The sequence below is a fragment of the Petaurus breviceps genome, unplaced genomic scaffold (assembly GCF_028583685.1).
Source record: "Petaurus breviceps papuanus isolate PSGF00001 unplaced genomic scaffold, PetGlider_PUasm1.0 90625, whole genome shotgun sequence".
Lineage (NCBI taxonomy): Eukaryota > Metazoa > Chordata > Mammalia > Diprotodontia > Petauridae > Petaurus > Petaurus breviceps.
The window spans coordinates 1,784,782-1,802,036 of record NW_027187289.1 but is presented as its reverse complement, the minus strand read 5'-3'; the positions used below and the strand labels follow the sequence as shown (position 1 = coordinate 1,802,036).

The window sequence follows — 17,255 nt, the reverse complement described above, 5'->3', positions numbered from 1 at the left end:
ACACACACACACACACACACACACACACACACACACACACACACACACATTTAACCCCCTTTATGACCATTACTGTGTGGTGTAAAATGGTGACCCAGGGTTAGGGACATATAACCATGGCCATTAAACAAAATTGTGTTAACTGACCTACACCACATTTGAACTCATGACCCTGGCCTCATGAGCACACAGTTTTAACATATTGACCTGACCTTCCCTGTATGTAAGATACTAATAAACAACCAAAGTTGGCTAAGGATTGATTTTTCGTCCTCTCTTTTTTTTTTTCTGAGGGGGGGAAGACAGGGCAGTTAGGGTTAAGTGACTCGCCAAAGGTCACACGGCTAGGCTAGTAAGTGTTAAGTGTCTGAGGTCATATTTGAACTCAGGTCCTCCTGACTCCAGGGCTGGTGCTCTATTCACTGTGCCACCTAGCCACCCCGTCTCATGAATTTTTACTGACTTTGTGAAGACTAATAACCACCAAATCCCTCTGTAGCATAGACCTCAGAGTAACCTGCAGAATAGCAGGAAAGCTCCTAAAGTTTTCCCAGATGCACAGTGAAGTGCAGATAGCCCCCACACCTTTATTTTTGACATCCTTTTCTAGTTTTTCTCTCATGGAAGTGTGTTCTACTTTCCCAGTTGTTTGATACAACTCAAACCTCTCTCTGAGATGTAGTCTCACTTTTTCAGCTACCTTCTGGACTTCTTCATCCAAGTGCTCGGTTACTCACTACTTTAAATTTAATATATCTAGACCTGAACTCATCATCTTTCCCACCAAAACTTGCCCCACTTCTTGACTTCCCCTTTTCGGGTGACAGCAGATCTTCCACTACCTCACCTTTCCGTCTCGCCCATCTTCTGCATTTAGCTGCTTACCACATATTGATGTTTTCTCCCTACATCTTCATAATTTGTTCCCACCTCTCTATTCAGACTGCTGCCTCCATCCCTTGTGCAAAACCCTAGAGTCTCCCTTCTCATGAACTTCTACACACAGTTATTTTCCCTTCTGCAAATATGGAGCTGTTATTTCACCTACCTAAGAGCCTTGATTGGCTTTCCATTTGTCCTTATACTTGAGGACTTCAATGTACATGCAGATATTTTCTCAGATACCCTCACCTTACAGTTCCTCAAAGTGCACAAATCTTTCACCTCTTCCTCTGAACCACCTCAGCTGCATGCAGGTCATACCTTTGCTCCTGCCTTCAGCCACAAGCTTTGTCCTTCTTAATTCTTTCAGCATTCCATCTTTTTACTATTTATCTGTTGTATTGCAGATAGCCTCTCCTTGGTTTTGTTGCTGGCTTTTTTTTTTTTTTTTTACCACTGTTAGATTGCTCATCTTGGTTTAAATCGGGTACTAAAAGTTTGTTTTTCTGAAGTTTTCATCCTAGTTGCTTAGAGCCAGAAGGCTTGGGAAATACTCTAAGGGTTGGTGTCTCAGTGTTGTTTCTCTGTCTTTGTAGACATCTTTTTTCATCTTTATTTTCATCTCCGATCACGTAGAAGCCAATGGGAAACTTCAGGGCTATCCAAATGACGAATTTATCACCAGCAACAGATCTTGAAAGATGGCATGATTTGTTTCCTGTTGACTAACACACTTGGTCCTGTAGCTACTAACTACTTTTAGAGTCATCTTCAGACCTTACAGGTTAACTTTTTTTTAAAGCAGGTTCATCCATTCCCTGCTTCCCCAGGTTTGGAGAGGTCGAAGTTTCACATTCTTTGCTTCACATTCCTTCTTCCTTAGTTGCTGTTGACTTCTCAGATAATTCTCCACTTGTCTCTATTTTATGGAAAGGAACTTAGAGAACTCAGAAAGTTGTAACATAAACAAGATTTCATTATAGAGAAAGTGGGTCACTGAGTCAGAATGAGGACTTGGAAACTGTCCTTTAGTGTTTTTAGAGCTTTCAGACATTTGTCTCTTGAATAAAAGGCGTAGACTTCTCTTTGACAAGATTAAGAGGCTTTTTAATATTGATACTCTATCCTAGGTAGGGGACAGTTCACTTATTTTTTTTTGCCCCTTTATCATTTGAATCTGTGTTTCTAAAGTTGACCCCAGGGATATGCTTGGCAGTGCTGTTTGTTGCCCATGGGTCCAGAAAAGAGGAGTGTCCTTCCATATTATATATGCCCTGTTTGTGTGTGTCTGGGTGTATAAATATATAAATCTGAGTTACTTTGGGCAAATAGAAGAGTTGTATTTGTAGGGGGGAACTTAAGAGCTGAAGTGAGATCATATTCTAGCTCTCTCCTAGCCAAGCCAGCACTGTCACTGAGAGGCAGAGAAAAGCTGCAGCTTCTTATTTAATAACCATCAGAATAGTGTGGCAAGACACTGGATTTGGGTTCACCTTTACCTCTGCTCCCTACTCAGGCTCAGAATAGGTTGTAAGTCACCTCTTTTTGAGACCTTGGGTTCCTTTTTTTTTTTCCCTCCACTATTTGGAGGGGGAAGGTAGGGCAGTTGGGGTTAAGTGACTTGCCCAAGGTCACACAGCTAGTTTTTGTGTTGAGTGTCTGAGGCCGGATTTGAACTCAGGTTCTCCTGACTCCGGGGCTGGTGCTCTATTCACTGTGCCACCTGGCCACCCCTGCATTCCTCTTTTTCAGTATGATGGAGGGGGACTAACAGTTTGAGATAATCTCTCCAGCTGTATCCTTCCAGCTTTAGAGCCGAAGCCCTAAGCCTGTCCTTTCAGGAGGATGTAGGAGTCATGATAGGAGGAAATTCTATGGTTTCCCTTTAGCTTTTGAATGTGAACGTGGATTCTTAAGTTGACCAGCAGTAGGTGATACAAATCTAATGTGGATCCCATTCAACTCGGTTCTTTTTTTCAGTTTGCATGAAGTGGGAGATTGAGAAGCGATCCTTGGCTTCAGGTTCTGCCTCTAACATCTCTTGATTCATGAATGCTTAAGTGGTCATACACAAGCTCGCAGTGCTTTGCAGGGAAGGTGCCAGCCTACACTGGTTGAGGGAATTTTCTCCCCTGGGGCTACCCTGTATCAGTGAAATCACAGGCCCAGTTCTTAGAGTTTTTTATAGCTGCTTCCTTTTTTTTTTTTTTTTTTGCCCTTGAGAGTGTTCCGTAACGTTTACCTTCCTGCTCAGTTTTGAGCCTTCTTATTCTCTTTACATGGGAAATTCACCAAGAGAAGTGTGCCCCCTTCCTCCCTCCCCCCCCAAGGGTCAGTATTAACTGCCTTCCTTTCCTACACTTATTTCTTCTGATAGCTAATACATTACATCTACATTTCTGTTAAGGATCTATTAAATGGCTACTTTGTGCCAAGCACTGGGCTGAGAGCTTTAAAAATACTATCCTATTTGACTCTCATAATGACATTGATAGGTAAAACTATTATTAATCCCCATTTTACACTTGAAGAAACTGGGGCAGGCGGAAGTGAAATGACTTGCAGGGTTACACATCTAGTTAAGTGTCTGAAGGCAAATTTGAACTTAGACCTTGTTCACTCTAGGGCTATTATTCTGTGACCTGGATCACAGAACTGCCTCCATTCTGATCTCTTACTCCTGATATCCCCCATTCTCTGCCTTTGGATGGCTTTAACAGTAAAACTTTCATCTTAGTGAATTGAAGTCTTTCTCTGTAGTTTCTGTCTATTCTTCTTAATTTTCCCTGACACAGACAAATCTAATTTGTCTCCCATACTAGAAGACAACTATTGTTTTCTCCTGCCATCTTCAGCCAGTCCTCTGAGCTCGGTCTTGCAGCCTCCTTGCTATCTTAGTGGCCCTCCTTGGTACTTGATTCAACTTATCATTGTTCTTCTTAGAATGTCCAAATGAGATGTGACATGTTTGCTTAACTGAACTGGCTTTGTTGAGCTGACCAACTGACAGTGCTAATACTTTTCAAAGATTAGAACACTATTGGTATGTGTTTTCTCAAGTTACTTCTATCCAGAATGAAAATGTCATCCATATGGTACTGTTGTTGATCCTTAAAGATTGTTTTGTGTTGCAGGCAGATATCTGGTCCCTGGGCATAACAGCCATAGAGCTGGCTAAAGGAGAACCCCCCCATTCGGAGCTGCACCCAATGAAGGTGTTATTCCTCATTCCAAAGAACAATCCACCAACACTGGAAGGGAACTACAGCAAACCCCTCAAAGAGTTTGTGGAGGCCTGTCTGAACAAGGAACCAAGCTTTGTAAGTTTGTCGCTGGATCACTTAGAGTGTGAGGAATGGATTCAGGGTGCTAAAATTTGTTTTGTTTTTAAAATACAGAGAAACTTTGGTATGGAAATATTTCCATTAGACAAATGATCCAAAATTTTTTAAATGACAATATGCAATCAGGGAAAAATCACAGCCACTGTGAAAATATTTTCATCTAAATTAGTCAGGTGTGGTCAGTGCAGGGGTGCACAGGTGTTGGCGTGCCAGCCACAAGAGTGTCTTGAATATAAGATAAGAAGGGCTACACAAACTTTTTCTTAGAATTTTGCCCCAAAGGCTTCTAAATTGAAATCAGAAAAAATGACTTGGAGGTGATTTTTCCCCTGCTCAGTCTTGTTGTCTAAGGACATTGAAATGCCCTTTAGCGGAAGAATGGACCTGAATATAATAACGCTAAAGCCTAAAGTCCTGTCTCAGAGTCTCTGAATATAAACAGGGTTTCAGCTCCAGTTGCACTATGATTTTGAATATGGTTTCTGCATACTTGTAAGGATACAACTGTTGTTAAAATTTTAATTATAAACTCACCCATTCCTTGCAAATCTTAGCTTAGACCTCAGTTGCCTTTTTACAGTTTCTTGAAGAATCTGTTGTATTCCTGTGATTGAGGAGTTGAACTCTTTGACTTTTTTTAATTATAGATGAGAAAATTAGGAGAAAAAGTAAATGACTTACCCAGGGTCACATTGATAGCAAGTTGAAAGCTGAGATTTGAACCCAGGTCTTCTGCCTCTAAATCTATTGCTCTTGGACAAAACTATGAGGAAAATTACTGTTGCCTCTGTGTAAGGTCCGTCTCTTTTGATAGACAGCAAAGTTTAAGATCTGTGAACTTCATCTTTGGTAGACAGGGGAGAGACGTTCCCATTCTTTATTGCATGGAAAGCATTGCTGATGTCTTTGGACACATCCTATCAGCAGTTTATTTTTATTATTAGCAGGTTCAAACAGCATATTGGGCCTAATATATATTTTCCTTTCATTTTTGTCTTTGCTTCTCTTGACCACTGTTCACTTTGTTACATACCCTTTTTGCTCCCTAGCCAATTTGTGACTGATTTCTACATGTTAAATTGTTATAGTTGCTTTGCCTTTTAAGGCCTTATATATATCCAGGTTCTCTATTCTTGGATACTGATGATGCTTTTTTTTCTCTTGGATTCTGACACTCAGTTTGGGGCTGGAAGATAATTTTATTAAACATAGAAAATCCTACAAATAATACTAGAGTTTTATCAAGAGCAAATTGTGAAGTATTAACAATATTTTAGCAATGTCAGAGGCAAGTGAGAAAAATAATAGCCCTGTAGGTTTTTATGTAACTGTTTTCAGTTTCAGCGTGGCTTGAACACGAAAGAAAAAAGACTTGAAAACATAATTGGACCTCAGAAGGGTGAATGTGTTAGATTCTTCCCTCTTTTTCCTTGCCCTTTTCCTCTTCTTTCCCTCCTTTTACATTTAATTAGAGGTGGGAAGGCCAAAGAACACTGATGATTACATAGTTTTGGCTTAGCTCCTGCTCCAAATTAGGGTTAAGTACCTGAGGCTGCTATTTTAAGTGGAGTTCGGGGGTTTAGCAACATAGGACAATAGGATTTAGAGCTGAAAGAGACCTCAGTGTTAATCTTGTGTGGTCCCCTCTTTCCAGATGAGGAAACTGAAGTCTGAGAGAGGTTTAAGTGACCTGCCTGTAGGAACATCGGTCATGAATAGCAGAGCTAGGTCCTCTGACTCCAAAAATAGGACTTGTTTCCACATTATAGGAGATTTTTAACTGTTAGTTGTAAAATGGAGCTGATCATTTTCTCATTGACTTCCATATTAAGATGTAAAGCACGAATTGTATGAGTATACACCTTCTCAGAGACTGAGTGAGGCAATAGTGAGTGAACAGAATTGATAAAGCCAGAAACTAAAATGACTCTTTGTTCTTCTTCAGGTCACATACACTCAATTTTTTAGTTCCAGCCCTTATCAGTCTTGTAAGATTGACATTCTTTTGTTGGGTTGCAGGGAATCAGCAGTTGTAGATATTAATTGATCTGACTTTGATTTGACCTTCCTGCAGATTAAAATGCATAAACCTTGGATCTCAATAACTGTTAATATAGCCATTTACCTACCCAGTTCCACAATCATAAAAGGAACCAAGAAGGAAGGTAGGGAACATGATGTAAGGGCATTGGGAATGAGTAGGAAGTGAGAAGCCCTCTGATATTACCTAGTGTGTCTAGAGATACTTTCTTTTCCACAAGGCTGAGTAATATGACACTCTCATTAAGTATATCTTTTGTTCTAAGAGAAGAAGTTTGATCTAACCCCACTTGTTTCTGTATTTCCGACAACTGGTGATTTGGGCTTTCATTTTATGCCTCCCTTTAATTGGTACCCATTGTCCTCTCTTAAGTAGCAAAAGCAGTTGGCAAGACTTGGCCTGTAGCCCCTCTGGGTCATGACTGTTGCTATGCTAGAAGCATGAAACAGTTCTTGACTTAAGTAGCTGTGAGGAAAGGTGCAGAACCAGAATGTGAGTGACATTTGGGAAGTTACTTAGTTAAATAGTCTTAAAATTATCAAGGTTCAAAACATGACAATTTGCTGAATTTCTTTAAAGAAAAAAAGCCATTGGTACACGAATATTTTTAAGACAGTGATGTTTATAGATTGCTATTTAATTTCCTTTAATCATATTAGAGGCAGTTCTTTTATTTTCCTACAGAGTAAAGCTGGTCATAGAAAGTGAAAGAAACAACTGGCTATCTTTTTTCTTGTCAGAATTTCTAGGCCTTCATAGATTTCCTCTGGACAGTGTATCTACCCTAGGCCACACAGGCAGTGTTGTATGAATTTCCTTTTGGAAAACATTCTAAAAAAGAAAAGAACTTGTTCCTAAAAACTCAACCATGATGGCCTTTTAATAATAACCCCCCAAAAAAGAGAGAGATAACATGATGACTGAAATGAACTTGTAGAACCCATGCTTGTCATGGTCAGTACGTAGCGTTATATGTGTTGTATTTTCCCAATTTGAGTATTAGTTCCTCTTTTTATTTTCATTGTATCTCGAGCATACTACTTGGCACATAGTAGGTTCATAACAAATGTTTGGATTGGATGAGTATCAAGACAAGGACTATGTGGGGAAAGGCAATACAGGGCACCTTCTGTGTGCTTGACTGGAAAGTCTGGTTTTGTAATGGAGTTGTCCTTGGAGGTACCAAGAGGGGAGGGGCTCTAGAAGTACTTTCAAGTAGAAGGTAGTGACCATCATCTTATTGACTTCTGTTTTTTCAAGAGACCTACAGCAAAAGAGTTGTTGAAACACAAATTTATAATAAGGAATGCAAAGAAAACATCTTACTTGACAGAGCTCATTGACAGGTACAAGAGATGGAAGGCGGAACAGAGCCAGGATGACTCCAGTTCAGAAGATTCAGACACGTGAGTATCTTCTGTCTGTTAAGTGTTTCATCAAACAACATAGAATACGCTTGGTCTTTTTTTCTCCTCATCTCCCAGCTGTCACCAGATAGCTGTCTTGCAAGCCTTCATTTTAGTGCTTCAGGGATGGGAAAGAAGGTTAATCAGGAAGTTCATTGCTTTTCCGTGGTTTCTCCGAAAGAAATGTTTTGATGTTTCAAGCCAAATGAAAGAGAAAAAGCGAATGAATCTTATATTATTTGGATGTAAAACCAGGAATATTCCAAAATAGAATGTACAAACTGAATGTAGGTTGGGGATGGGGATGGAAATTAATATGTGGAATTGGAATATAAATTGGAATAATATTTAATAATAATAATAGTTAATTAAAATATTTAATTTAAAAAATAATTAAATAATAATAATAAATTGGAATAATATGTGGAATTGGAATATAAATTGGAATACATTGGAATATAAATCTCTCTTTAGAGAAAGAAGACTCTTAGCAGTAAAAACTGATAAAATAGTAAAGGTAAAGTCACTGGGTGATAAGCACCAGAACTTTAAAGAATTTATGTGCTTGTATCAAAGAGAGCTACTTGATACCCTTAAAAACTAAGACATGAAACTCTTGCTTGAGTTGTATTTTATGACCTTATCCAGATAAAAAGCCATAGTGATTACCTGACACCCAAATCCCTGTGCATTTTAGCAACTGGCTACATCTTTTTCTATTATATGTTCACTAAGATCTCTCATCTTCTATGAGTAAAGTCCCTTTTCCTATGAACATCTAGTCATGGAAATGCTCCATTGTGGTGGGTGGTTTTCTAAATGATTTGGGTTCCTTTTCTCATGGCTTTTGGCAGATCACACAAGAATAGGTTTACTTGTCTTTATACATCTTTAGGGTGCCTTTAGCTTAAAAATTGTGTCAAGTGATCAGACTCAGAAGAATTTTCTTGCTTGAGTTGACCACAGTGTTAATCAGCCTTCTACAGCTCTTATAATCAGAGAATCACAGAGCAGAAAATGTCACTTCAAATTACTTTATGAATTTTTGGCAGTAAATGTACCAGATTGAAATGATGTCTTTGTTAAGATTCCTTTTTTAGAACATGTTAATGTTCTGTTAACCCCTTGATGTCATGAGTGAAGCTTCCCAAGAATAAAAATTGCTAATCCTTAACTGATTTTCTTTTCCTAAAAGTACTTACTTGTGTGATGAGTCTACTTCAAAATACAAAAGTTATTTCTTTTTATTAATAACTGATCCTTTCCTTCTTAGCTAATGAGGTTAGGGGAAAAAAAAACCTGAAGTAACCTTTTTAGTTCCCACAACCTTAACTAGATAACAGACTTCGTATGGTTAAGGCAGAAAATAACAATAACCATTTTAGGACTGATAACTGGAAAGTACTTTTAGTTCTAAAATTCAGACTAAAAACTTGAGTTAGTGAGACAGGAACATTCAAAAAATGTATGAGATTAAAACCACTGATTTAGATTAGCCTAAAACTGAAAATGACTTAAGATTTATGAGAAAACTATCAAAGTATACCTGGTGTTATTTTGATATCTTTAAAGATATTACTTTTGAGATTCTATTTTTTATTTTAAAAGACCACTGTTGAGCAGAAAATTTGTGGTTCATTTCTGAATTTCAGGCTTATTTGTGACCTGTGGGAACCCAAAGATAGATTATGGCAGCTAGCCTTCATTTCTGTTTAGCAAAGTGGTGGCCACCTCATTTTCTAATCAGTGGCCTCTTTTTCTGTGTAAATGAGAAAGTGCAGTATTTTCACTTTGTCTTATAAAATCACAAGGATTCTATTTGGAGGGGGCTGCCATGCTGGTTGTCCAAATTTCCCTTCAGAAGGACTCAGTTTTGTGGCACAACACAGCAGCTGTGCTGCCAGCTGCCCAATTCAAACAGACCCACTAGAAGTTTTGTTGAGCTTGACTTCAATAGGCCACCCAGGATGTAGAACTACCCTGTATGTCTTTACCTGCCTGCCCGCCCAATCCTTGATTGCTGTGTCTGTAGCATTGTATCTTCCTTCCTATTTTAGTGAATTGAGTCCTTTCTGCGTTAATATGCTTAGTGATGGAAGACTTCTCAATTTTTGTGTTAGAGAAACAGATGGTCAGGCCTCAGGTGGCAGTGACGCAGGAGACTGGATCTTCACAATCAGAGAAAAAGACCCCAAGAAGCTGGAGAATGGAGCAGTTCAGCCACGGGAACTGGAGAGAAATAAGGTAGCATGATCACTTACATGTGAATGTTTGAATAGAAATCAAATACGAAGTTATAAACAGAACCTCATTATTTAAACGTTAATGATCATTTACTAAGGACCTCTTACTCACCCAATTTATGGCATTTTGCTGTTTAATTTCAAAATTTAGGAACAGACTGTGGGAACTTAAAAGATTCACTCGGCCTTTAGATCCCTGAAGACAGCTGTCTTAGGCCTTTAAGCTTTCTATCTGATTCCTTCTATTGATCCTTGTTTAGCACATTGTCTCTTTGTACTTTTTATTGCTGCTACAGTAGCTGTAGCTTTTAGTATGTATCTGAACTAATGACTACCTAGCATGGTCTTACTAATTCTGCTTTAATACAAATCTGGATCATTTATAATTAGTTCAGTAGTTGTTTATGTGTGTAATGTTTGAGATAGTTTCTCTAAAAAAAAAGCCTTAAAGTGTGTGTGTGTGTGGGGGGGGGGCATCCTCCATGTTGGCTATAGTGTTAATTTAATTTATCTTGAAAAACCTTTCCCTGTAAATAATTTAAAGATAAAATTCATCCCAGTTTCTTTATGGAATGTATGTGAACCAGGAATTATTATGAATCCAAATGGTACGATTTTATTGTACTTTTCTGCCCCAGTGAGGAGAAACATTGTAAGTTGTCCTAATAGTTTACTATTTTTCTCTTTAAATTATCTTTCCTCTATTGGTCTTTACCCTTTAGAGTGAAAACTCCTTGGAGTGTCCCTCCCCCTCCCCCCCTTCCAGTAGCATAATAACATAGAGTTATGTTTTGTTTTGTTTTTTTAAACAAATGTTACTTCTTTTTAACCCAGTGACGATTTTCCATTGCTGTGGTATACAAGCTAGTTTTCCTCCCCATGTATATTTGATATTGTTTTATATATTAAACTTCTGGTCTAATGAGAGATAATCAAGTTTGTGGTTACCTTTGATTAAATCCATTGATAATAAACATGAAAGAACATTATTCCCTCTGCCCTTTTGCGTTCAGATACCACAGTGTAAGCAGAAATAGTTACGCTTTGAGTGAAAGATTTGAAATTAATAAATTTTGTTAAATGCAGAACAAATTATTAAAATTATGTTAATTTTATTGATTTGTTTTTAAGGTGAAAGATATCCCAAAGAGGCCTTTGTCTCAGTGCTTATCTACAGTTATTTCTCCTCTATTTGCAGAGGTAAGATTGCTAACATTGTTAACATTTTATTTTAGGAATTGGTCTTCCTGTGGTGGTGGCAGTGTCAGGAAAATGGTAAATGAGAGAAATGTGTATGCTTTCAAAGAGGTTCAGAAACTGGGTGTGTCCGGCTTCAAGCTGCACTTAGGTAACTGAGAATGCCTAGTGTCACTATTGTAAGAAAATCTCCCATCCCCACACCTGTCTTCACCCCAGTGCAGGCTGAGGGGTTGGTCACAGTGGTATCCTGTAGTCTTGTTCCTGTGTGGGGACAAGCAGTAAACACTAGTTATTAAAAGTATGTGGATCTATGCAGCTTGGGTCTTAATTTTAATTTTATTTGTAACTCTTACCCCCTAAAGTATAATTTTAGTTCAGTCCATTTTGCTTTTGATTTGGGGCATCATCTTATTTACATGGCTTTGCCAAAAGTAGATTTGGTCATAAGAAGAGCCATCTTTGATCTCTTTTATTTATCTTAACAGCTGTTGTCTAACTTCAGCTTTTTTTCTTGACCAGTTAAAGCATTCCCATTAAAAGAATGAGAGCACATGTTTTAGAAGTGAGAGCAGCCTGTTAGGTGTCTGATGGTCTGCTCTTTTCTTTCCTTTGTGCCTTGGTTCTCTCTCTGATGGGCATTTTCCTGTTCCTTCTCATTGGGATTCTCACCTGCCTGCAGGTGATACTGATATCAGTACAGTTGGTTTTCTTTCCAGGGAAGGTCCCCATAAGTACAAAGAGAATGCTGTAGCTCCTTAGCTATTACTTAGAAAGCAAAAGGTGTTCCTGGCCTGGACCAAGCCATGCCTATCTGTACTCAACAGTCCTGTTCGTTGTTACTGTTTTTACTAACTTGTTAGTTACTGTTTTCAGAGATGTTATCTTATATAATTTCCACAGCTCTTTTGAGGTAGAAGGGGTGAGACATCATATAAGATTCCTTTAAGATCTATTTTCTTCAAAGGGAATTTTTAGTCCTGCTTATTCTCTTCCTTTAGGCCTTTGAGGAGCTGTAGGATACATTTTGTACTCTTTCATCAGAATTCCAACTCAGTGCATGTCATAGGCTCATTTAGGAGGCCTGGCTTCCTGCCTCTGACAAAACTAGAGCATATGTAGTAGGGTAGAGACTATGTCACAGAAATGGGAGCGATCATAGGATTCAGAACTAGAAAGGATGTTAGATGGCATTCAGTCTAGTTCCCCTCCTTTGATGGATGAGGAGACCAAGGCATAGGACTTGACCTACCCAGAATCACACAACTCATAAGTGTCTAGGCTGAGTCCAGGTCCAGTAACCTGACCGCTGTGCTGTGAGCAGGCTCTGTCTGCTTCTCTCTGCGTGGCTTTAGTGACCCTTTTGAAAGTGCTTAGCAGATTTGATTCAGTCTGTGGGTCAGCATACCATTGTGCAGATGGCAGTATTGGCTGATAATTTAGTGATACCACACACCCCATCTCCCATTGGGCAGCATCCATGTTTAAATCGAAAACTTTGTGCTTCCTCAGACGGTACCTTTGTTCTTTGTCTCATTACCATTTCTGTGTCTTTATATGACACCATTTTGATTCTTTTGTCTGATAGATTAGGGTTTGTGGTTTCCTGGGTGTTCATTCATTTGTCCAGAATCTTTCACTTTGATAGGCTCAAGCATATTAGAATGTCCTAGGATTTGCTAGGTTGGGGGGAGGCTCGGGGGTTCTTTGGTGGACATATGGAGGAAATATTCAGGAATGTTTCCTTAGCTAACACCAGGAGGAATCTAGTGCATTCTCGTTCCTTTTCTGTCAGCCATTCAGCATATTAACTGCTTACTCTGTGCCAAGCCCTGTGCTAAGAGCTGGGGACACACAGAAAGGCACAGTCTCCACCCTTGAGGAGCTCACAACCTAATTCTGACTAGTAAAACTTAAATAAATGTCAGTTTGTTCTCTAAATTCCATAGCATTTTTTCATGTCCTATCTTTCAAGTAAATTTATTATTTTTTCAATGAACTTAAACCAAAGCAACAGGTAAAAAAAAAAAAGGGAACCCCCCCCCCCCGGCCCCCCCCCCCCCCATTTGCCCCAACAAAAAGAACATATCATACCTTGAATTTGGAAAGCACTTCTTTGAAGAAGTGCTCAAGTGCTCTATGCTTTAACATCACTCACACTGTAAAATGCTTCGTTGGCCCAGATGACGGTTAATGTTGGAAAAGCAGTACAGAGAGCTCTTGCTTGGGAGTCTGATGCCTCCTACTTGTTTGAGCATGGCGTTAACTGTGTGTGTGTGTGTTTGTTTTTTGCTTTTAAAGTTAGAAATTTATTCTGTTTAATTCACAACTTTATGTAGTTTTATTTAAAAACAAAATGGTGAAAGCACAACAACATCTAAAATTGAGGCCCTTCCACTTTTCAAAAGTGAGAACTCTGAAAGTTCAGTCTAACAACTGGAAGAACCCCAACGAGGCAAGACTTACGAATGGGACAGTGATGTCATTTCACACACAGAATTTTACGTAACTGACGGAAGCTTTCTACGATGTAACTGTTCTTACGAGCAAATGGGTGGTGAGGGCACAAGACAGGAAGAAATGAAATTCCAGTGTTCCAAATTTAACTAGTTACGTGATGGGGTTTGGACTAGGTAGTATTTGAGTACCTTGACAGATTGAGAACTCTGGTCCTATGATTTTATAAGGTCTTTGATTCACTGTGTCACTTTACAGAATTCTCACTTGCACTGCTTCTTACATTTCTACCACATTTCAGAGCTATCACTTGAAATGCTAATGTAGATCTTATAATGGCAGAATTAGGGTCGTGGAAGAAAGGGAGCAGCAGGCAATTGCAAATTATTCATTTAAAGACTCTTACTTGCTGTTGTATATTTAGTTCTCTTGAGAAATTCCAGCTCCTCTTGGTGAAAGTCTCAAGGTCAGATTGTTGCAGTCTAGGCAGAAGAGGAAGAGGTCCGTGTTACAAAGTTGAGTTGCTCAGTTTTCCCTAATGTTAAGTCTCACATGATATCTTGTCTTTCTGATTTCATTGCCATTTAGTAAAATTCAAGTAAATAATTAATTCTAGAATGATAGGAGCTAAAGAGAAAAACTTTCTAGGAATGGGCCACTGAAACTTTCCAAATCCTCTTGAAATGCCTCAGTTCGACATGTTAATAACAGAACTGGTTCCAGGTGCTGTGTCTGGACACTGACACCCCATTGCTGTCCCAGCCTGCACCTTCCCAGAAGGCTTCTGTGAGGGCCTCTGGGAGCAGCCATTTGATCCACTCCAGCACTCTCTCTGGACACCTGCAGCCCCACAGCACTTGCCTTGCCCTCCTCTGGGAAGACCCTTTCAGGTCCACAATGCTGCCTGATACCTTGGGTCAACTCCACTCTAGGCTGAATGCGTATGGATGATGATAACCTACCTGAACTAGCTCCCACTCTTCCATTTCCTTCCCATTCCAGTGATTTTGAACCTTTAACTCTCATTGTGCAAACCCTGGCCTCTGTTCTCTTATTCCTTCCCCCCCTCTACCAGTGTCCCACTCTAGTGCATCCCACCCCTTCCACATAGCCCAAACTCATTGCTTATTGGGATACTTCTTGCTTCTCATTGCCACTTCCATGCTCTCCCTCCAACACAACCACTCAATATCCTCTCCTCTTTTCATGTTCATTCAATCCATATCTGTCACCCAGTTAAGATTCTGGCCTCCTCATCTCCAGGACTCCATCTTCCTTTCTCAGTGAGTTCATTGTCTTTCCTCAGTTTCTGCCATAACAGTAGGAGATGTTGACCACCTCACTCTTCTCCATCCCCTTGCCCCCAGCCCTTTTTTTTTTTTTAATGTCTCAATTTGTATGAGAGTTGATCACTTCTCTGTTTAGAGATAGATAATATGTTCCATCAAAAATCTTCTGGAATTATGGTTGGTTTTTAACATATTCTTAACACCTTCACCTCTTGAGTTCCTCAGCTTATTCATTTCTCTTTTTTAACGTTATCTACATTTTATTGTATTTTTATTAACTTTTTGTTAAACGTTTCTCAGTTACACTTTAATCTGATTCTGATGGCACTTAGAGGAGTGTTGTGGGCGGCCCATGGCTGGCTGGCTGTGTGTTTGATGCCTCTGATTTACACCATAAACAGACCAACATGAGTTTTACAGGGTATGCCTAACTTTCAGTTTTCCTTGATAATGTCATGTTTGCATTTTTTTTCCAAAAAATATTTTAAATGTATTTAACATTTTTCTTTTTACATTTTTGAGTTCCAAATTCTTTCTCCCCCTCCAGCCACTGAGACGATAAGCTGTATGACATTAATTGTACGTGTGGAATCATGCAAAACATTTCCAAGTTAGCCATATTGTACACAAAAACAAGCAAGAAGAACAAAGAAAGTGAGAAAATGAGACTTCAGTTTGTGCTCAGTTCGTCAGTTCTCTTTCTGGAGGGGGCAGCATTTTTTTTCCTGAGCCCTTTGGAATTATCTTGGATCATCATCTTGATCAGAGTTGCTATGTGTCTTTCACAGTTGATCATGACAGCGCTGCTGTTACTGTGCACGATGATCCCTAATTCTTCTCATTTCACTTTGCATCAGTTCGTATAAGTCTTGCCATGTGTTTTTCTGAAACCACTCCCCTCGTCATTTCCCGCAGCACAGTAGTAATCCATCGTAATCATCTGCCACCAGTTCCACAGATTTGTTTAACTGCTCCCCAATTGATGGCCATCCCCTTGATTTCCAGTTCTTTGCCACCACAAAAAAGTTGCTATAAATATTTTTGTGCATATAGGTTCTTTTTTTCTGATTTCTTTGGGGTACAGACCTAGTAGTGGTATTGTTGGGTCAAAGGGTATGCATAGTTTTATAGCTCTTTGGGTCTCATTCCAAATTTTTCTCCAGAATGGTTGGACCAGTTCACTACTCCACCAATAGTTTTATTAACGTACTTATTTTCTCTCTTTCTGTCCAGGACTTGTCATTTCTGATAGGTGTACCTCAGAATTGTTTTAATTTGCCTTTAATCAGTAATGATTTAGAGACCATTTTTTAATATGAGTATTTGATTTCTTCTGCAGAAGACTGCCTATTTATATTCTTTGACCATCTATCAATTGGGGAATGGCTCTTATTTTTATAAATTTGACTCGGTTCTATACTCGGTATACATTTGAGAGATGAGGCCTTCATCAGAGAAACTTGTTGTACAACATTTTGATATTACATCATTGTCTCTGGGACTGTTAAGCAAAATGTATTTAGCACTGTGACACATAGTAGGCACTTATGAATTGATTCTTGGTTGACAAAAAGTTGGGAGGCTAAGTAGAGGTTCATATTTGTCATTCATGTCTTAAGTTCCTTTTGTTCTGGGCAGTGTCGTTTGCATATGTGGGTTTTGCCTGTAGTGGACCAGTTATTTTTATAATGAGTGAAGTTCCTAGGAAAATTGACCTAAATTATTGTTGGAGCAAAAGTGCAATTAGTTATTCAGGTTAGATCAGCATGGAAAATTTTCAGGCATTCCTGGACTGCCAAATTGAGCGATTTGACTCAAGACAGGAGACAGATTGCTGCATCTTTAGACTAGTCCCTTTAATATTTAGAAGGTAATTCAGACACATGGCATTCAAAAGACTCTAATTTGTAAGTAGAACTCTACTAAAAATCAAAGCTGAACTCTTGGTGTGGGATATTATGGGATTTGGGGTTGCTTTTTGAGGAGTGTCTCCACCAAAGTCCTGCTGTGGCACTTTATCATGGCTTGCATTTTTTTATTATTACCAACCTCAGCTAGAACTTAAGCTGGAAAAGTTTTTGAGTTGTGGGATCAGTGCTGCATTTTATGTCTTATCATTGAAAATACACACACCCACACACTCTATCATATAGCGTGCTACATATAGAAAAGCTCTGTCAGTCCCAGAAAGTTAGTTGCAACAGCCCAAGACCATACACTTGTCCTAAAGACCATACATTGTTTGAAGTGTAGCAGTCTCTCTGGGAACATTAATGTCAATGAAATCCAGAACCCTGGGAGGATTGAAAACATTTCATTGATGACTTAAGCAGGGTTCAAACAAGAAATAGTTTGTGTAGTGCCTATAGTGAACCAGCTGTTTTCTTTAGTTTTTT

The 17,255-nt window shown here is 39.0% G+C and overlaps 1 protein-coding gene across 2 annotated transcripts in view; it reads left to right on the top strand.

The window, feature by feature from the left end:
- The window catches only part of STK24 (serine/threonine kinase 24), a 152,254-nt gene that overhangs the window by 128,016 nt on the left and 6,983 nt on the right, over nt 1-17,255 (top strand). For both annotated transcript variants that reach the window (XM_069064155.1, XM_069064156.1), the window contains exons 6-9: nt 4,017-4,202; nt 7,528-7,673; nt 9,794-9,917; nt 11,048-11,116. In XM_069064155.1, coding sequence (XP_068920256.1) covers nt 4,017-4,202; nt 7,528-7,673; nt 9,794-9,917; nt 11,048-11,116 — 525 coding nt within the window. The remainder of the gene's footprint in view (nt 1-4,016; nt 4,203-7,527; nt 7,674-9,793; nt 9,918-11,047; nt 11,117-17,255) is intronic.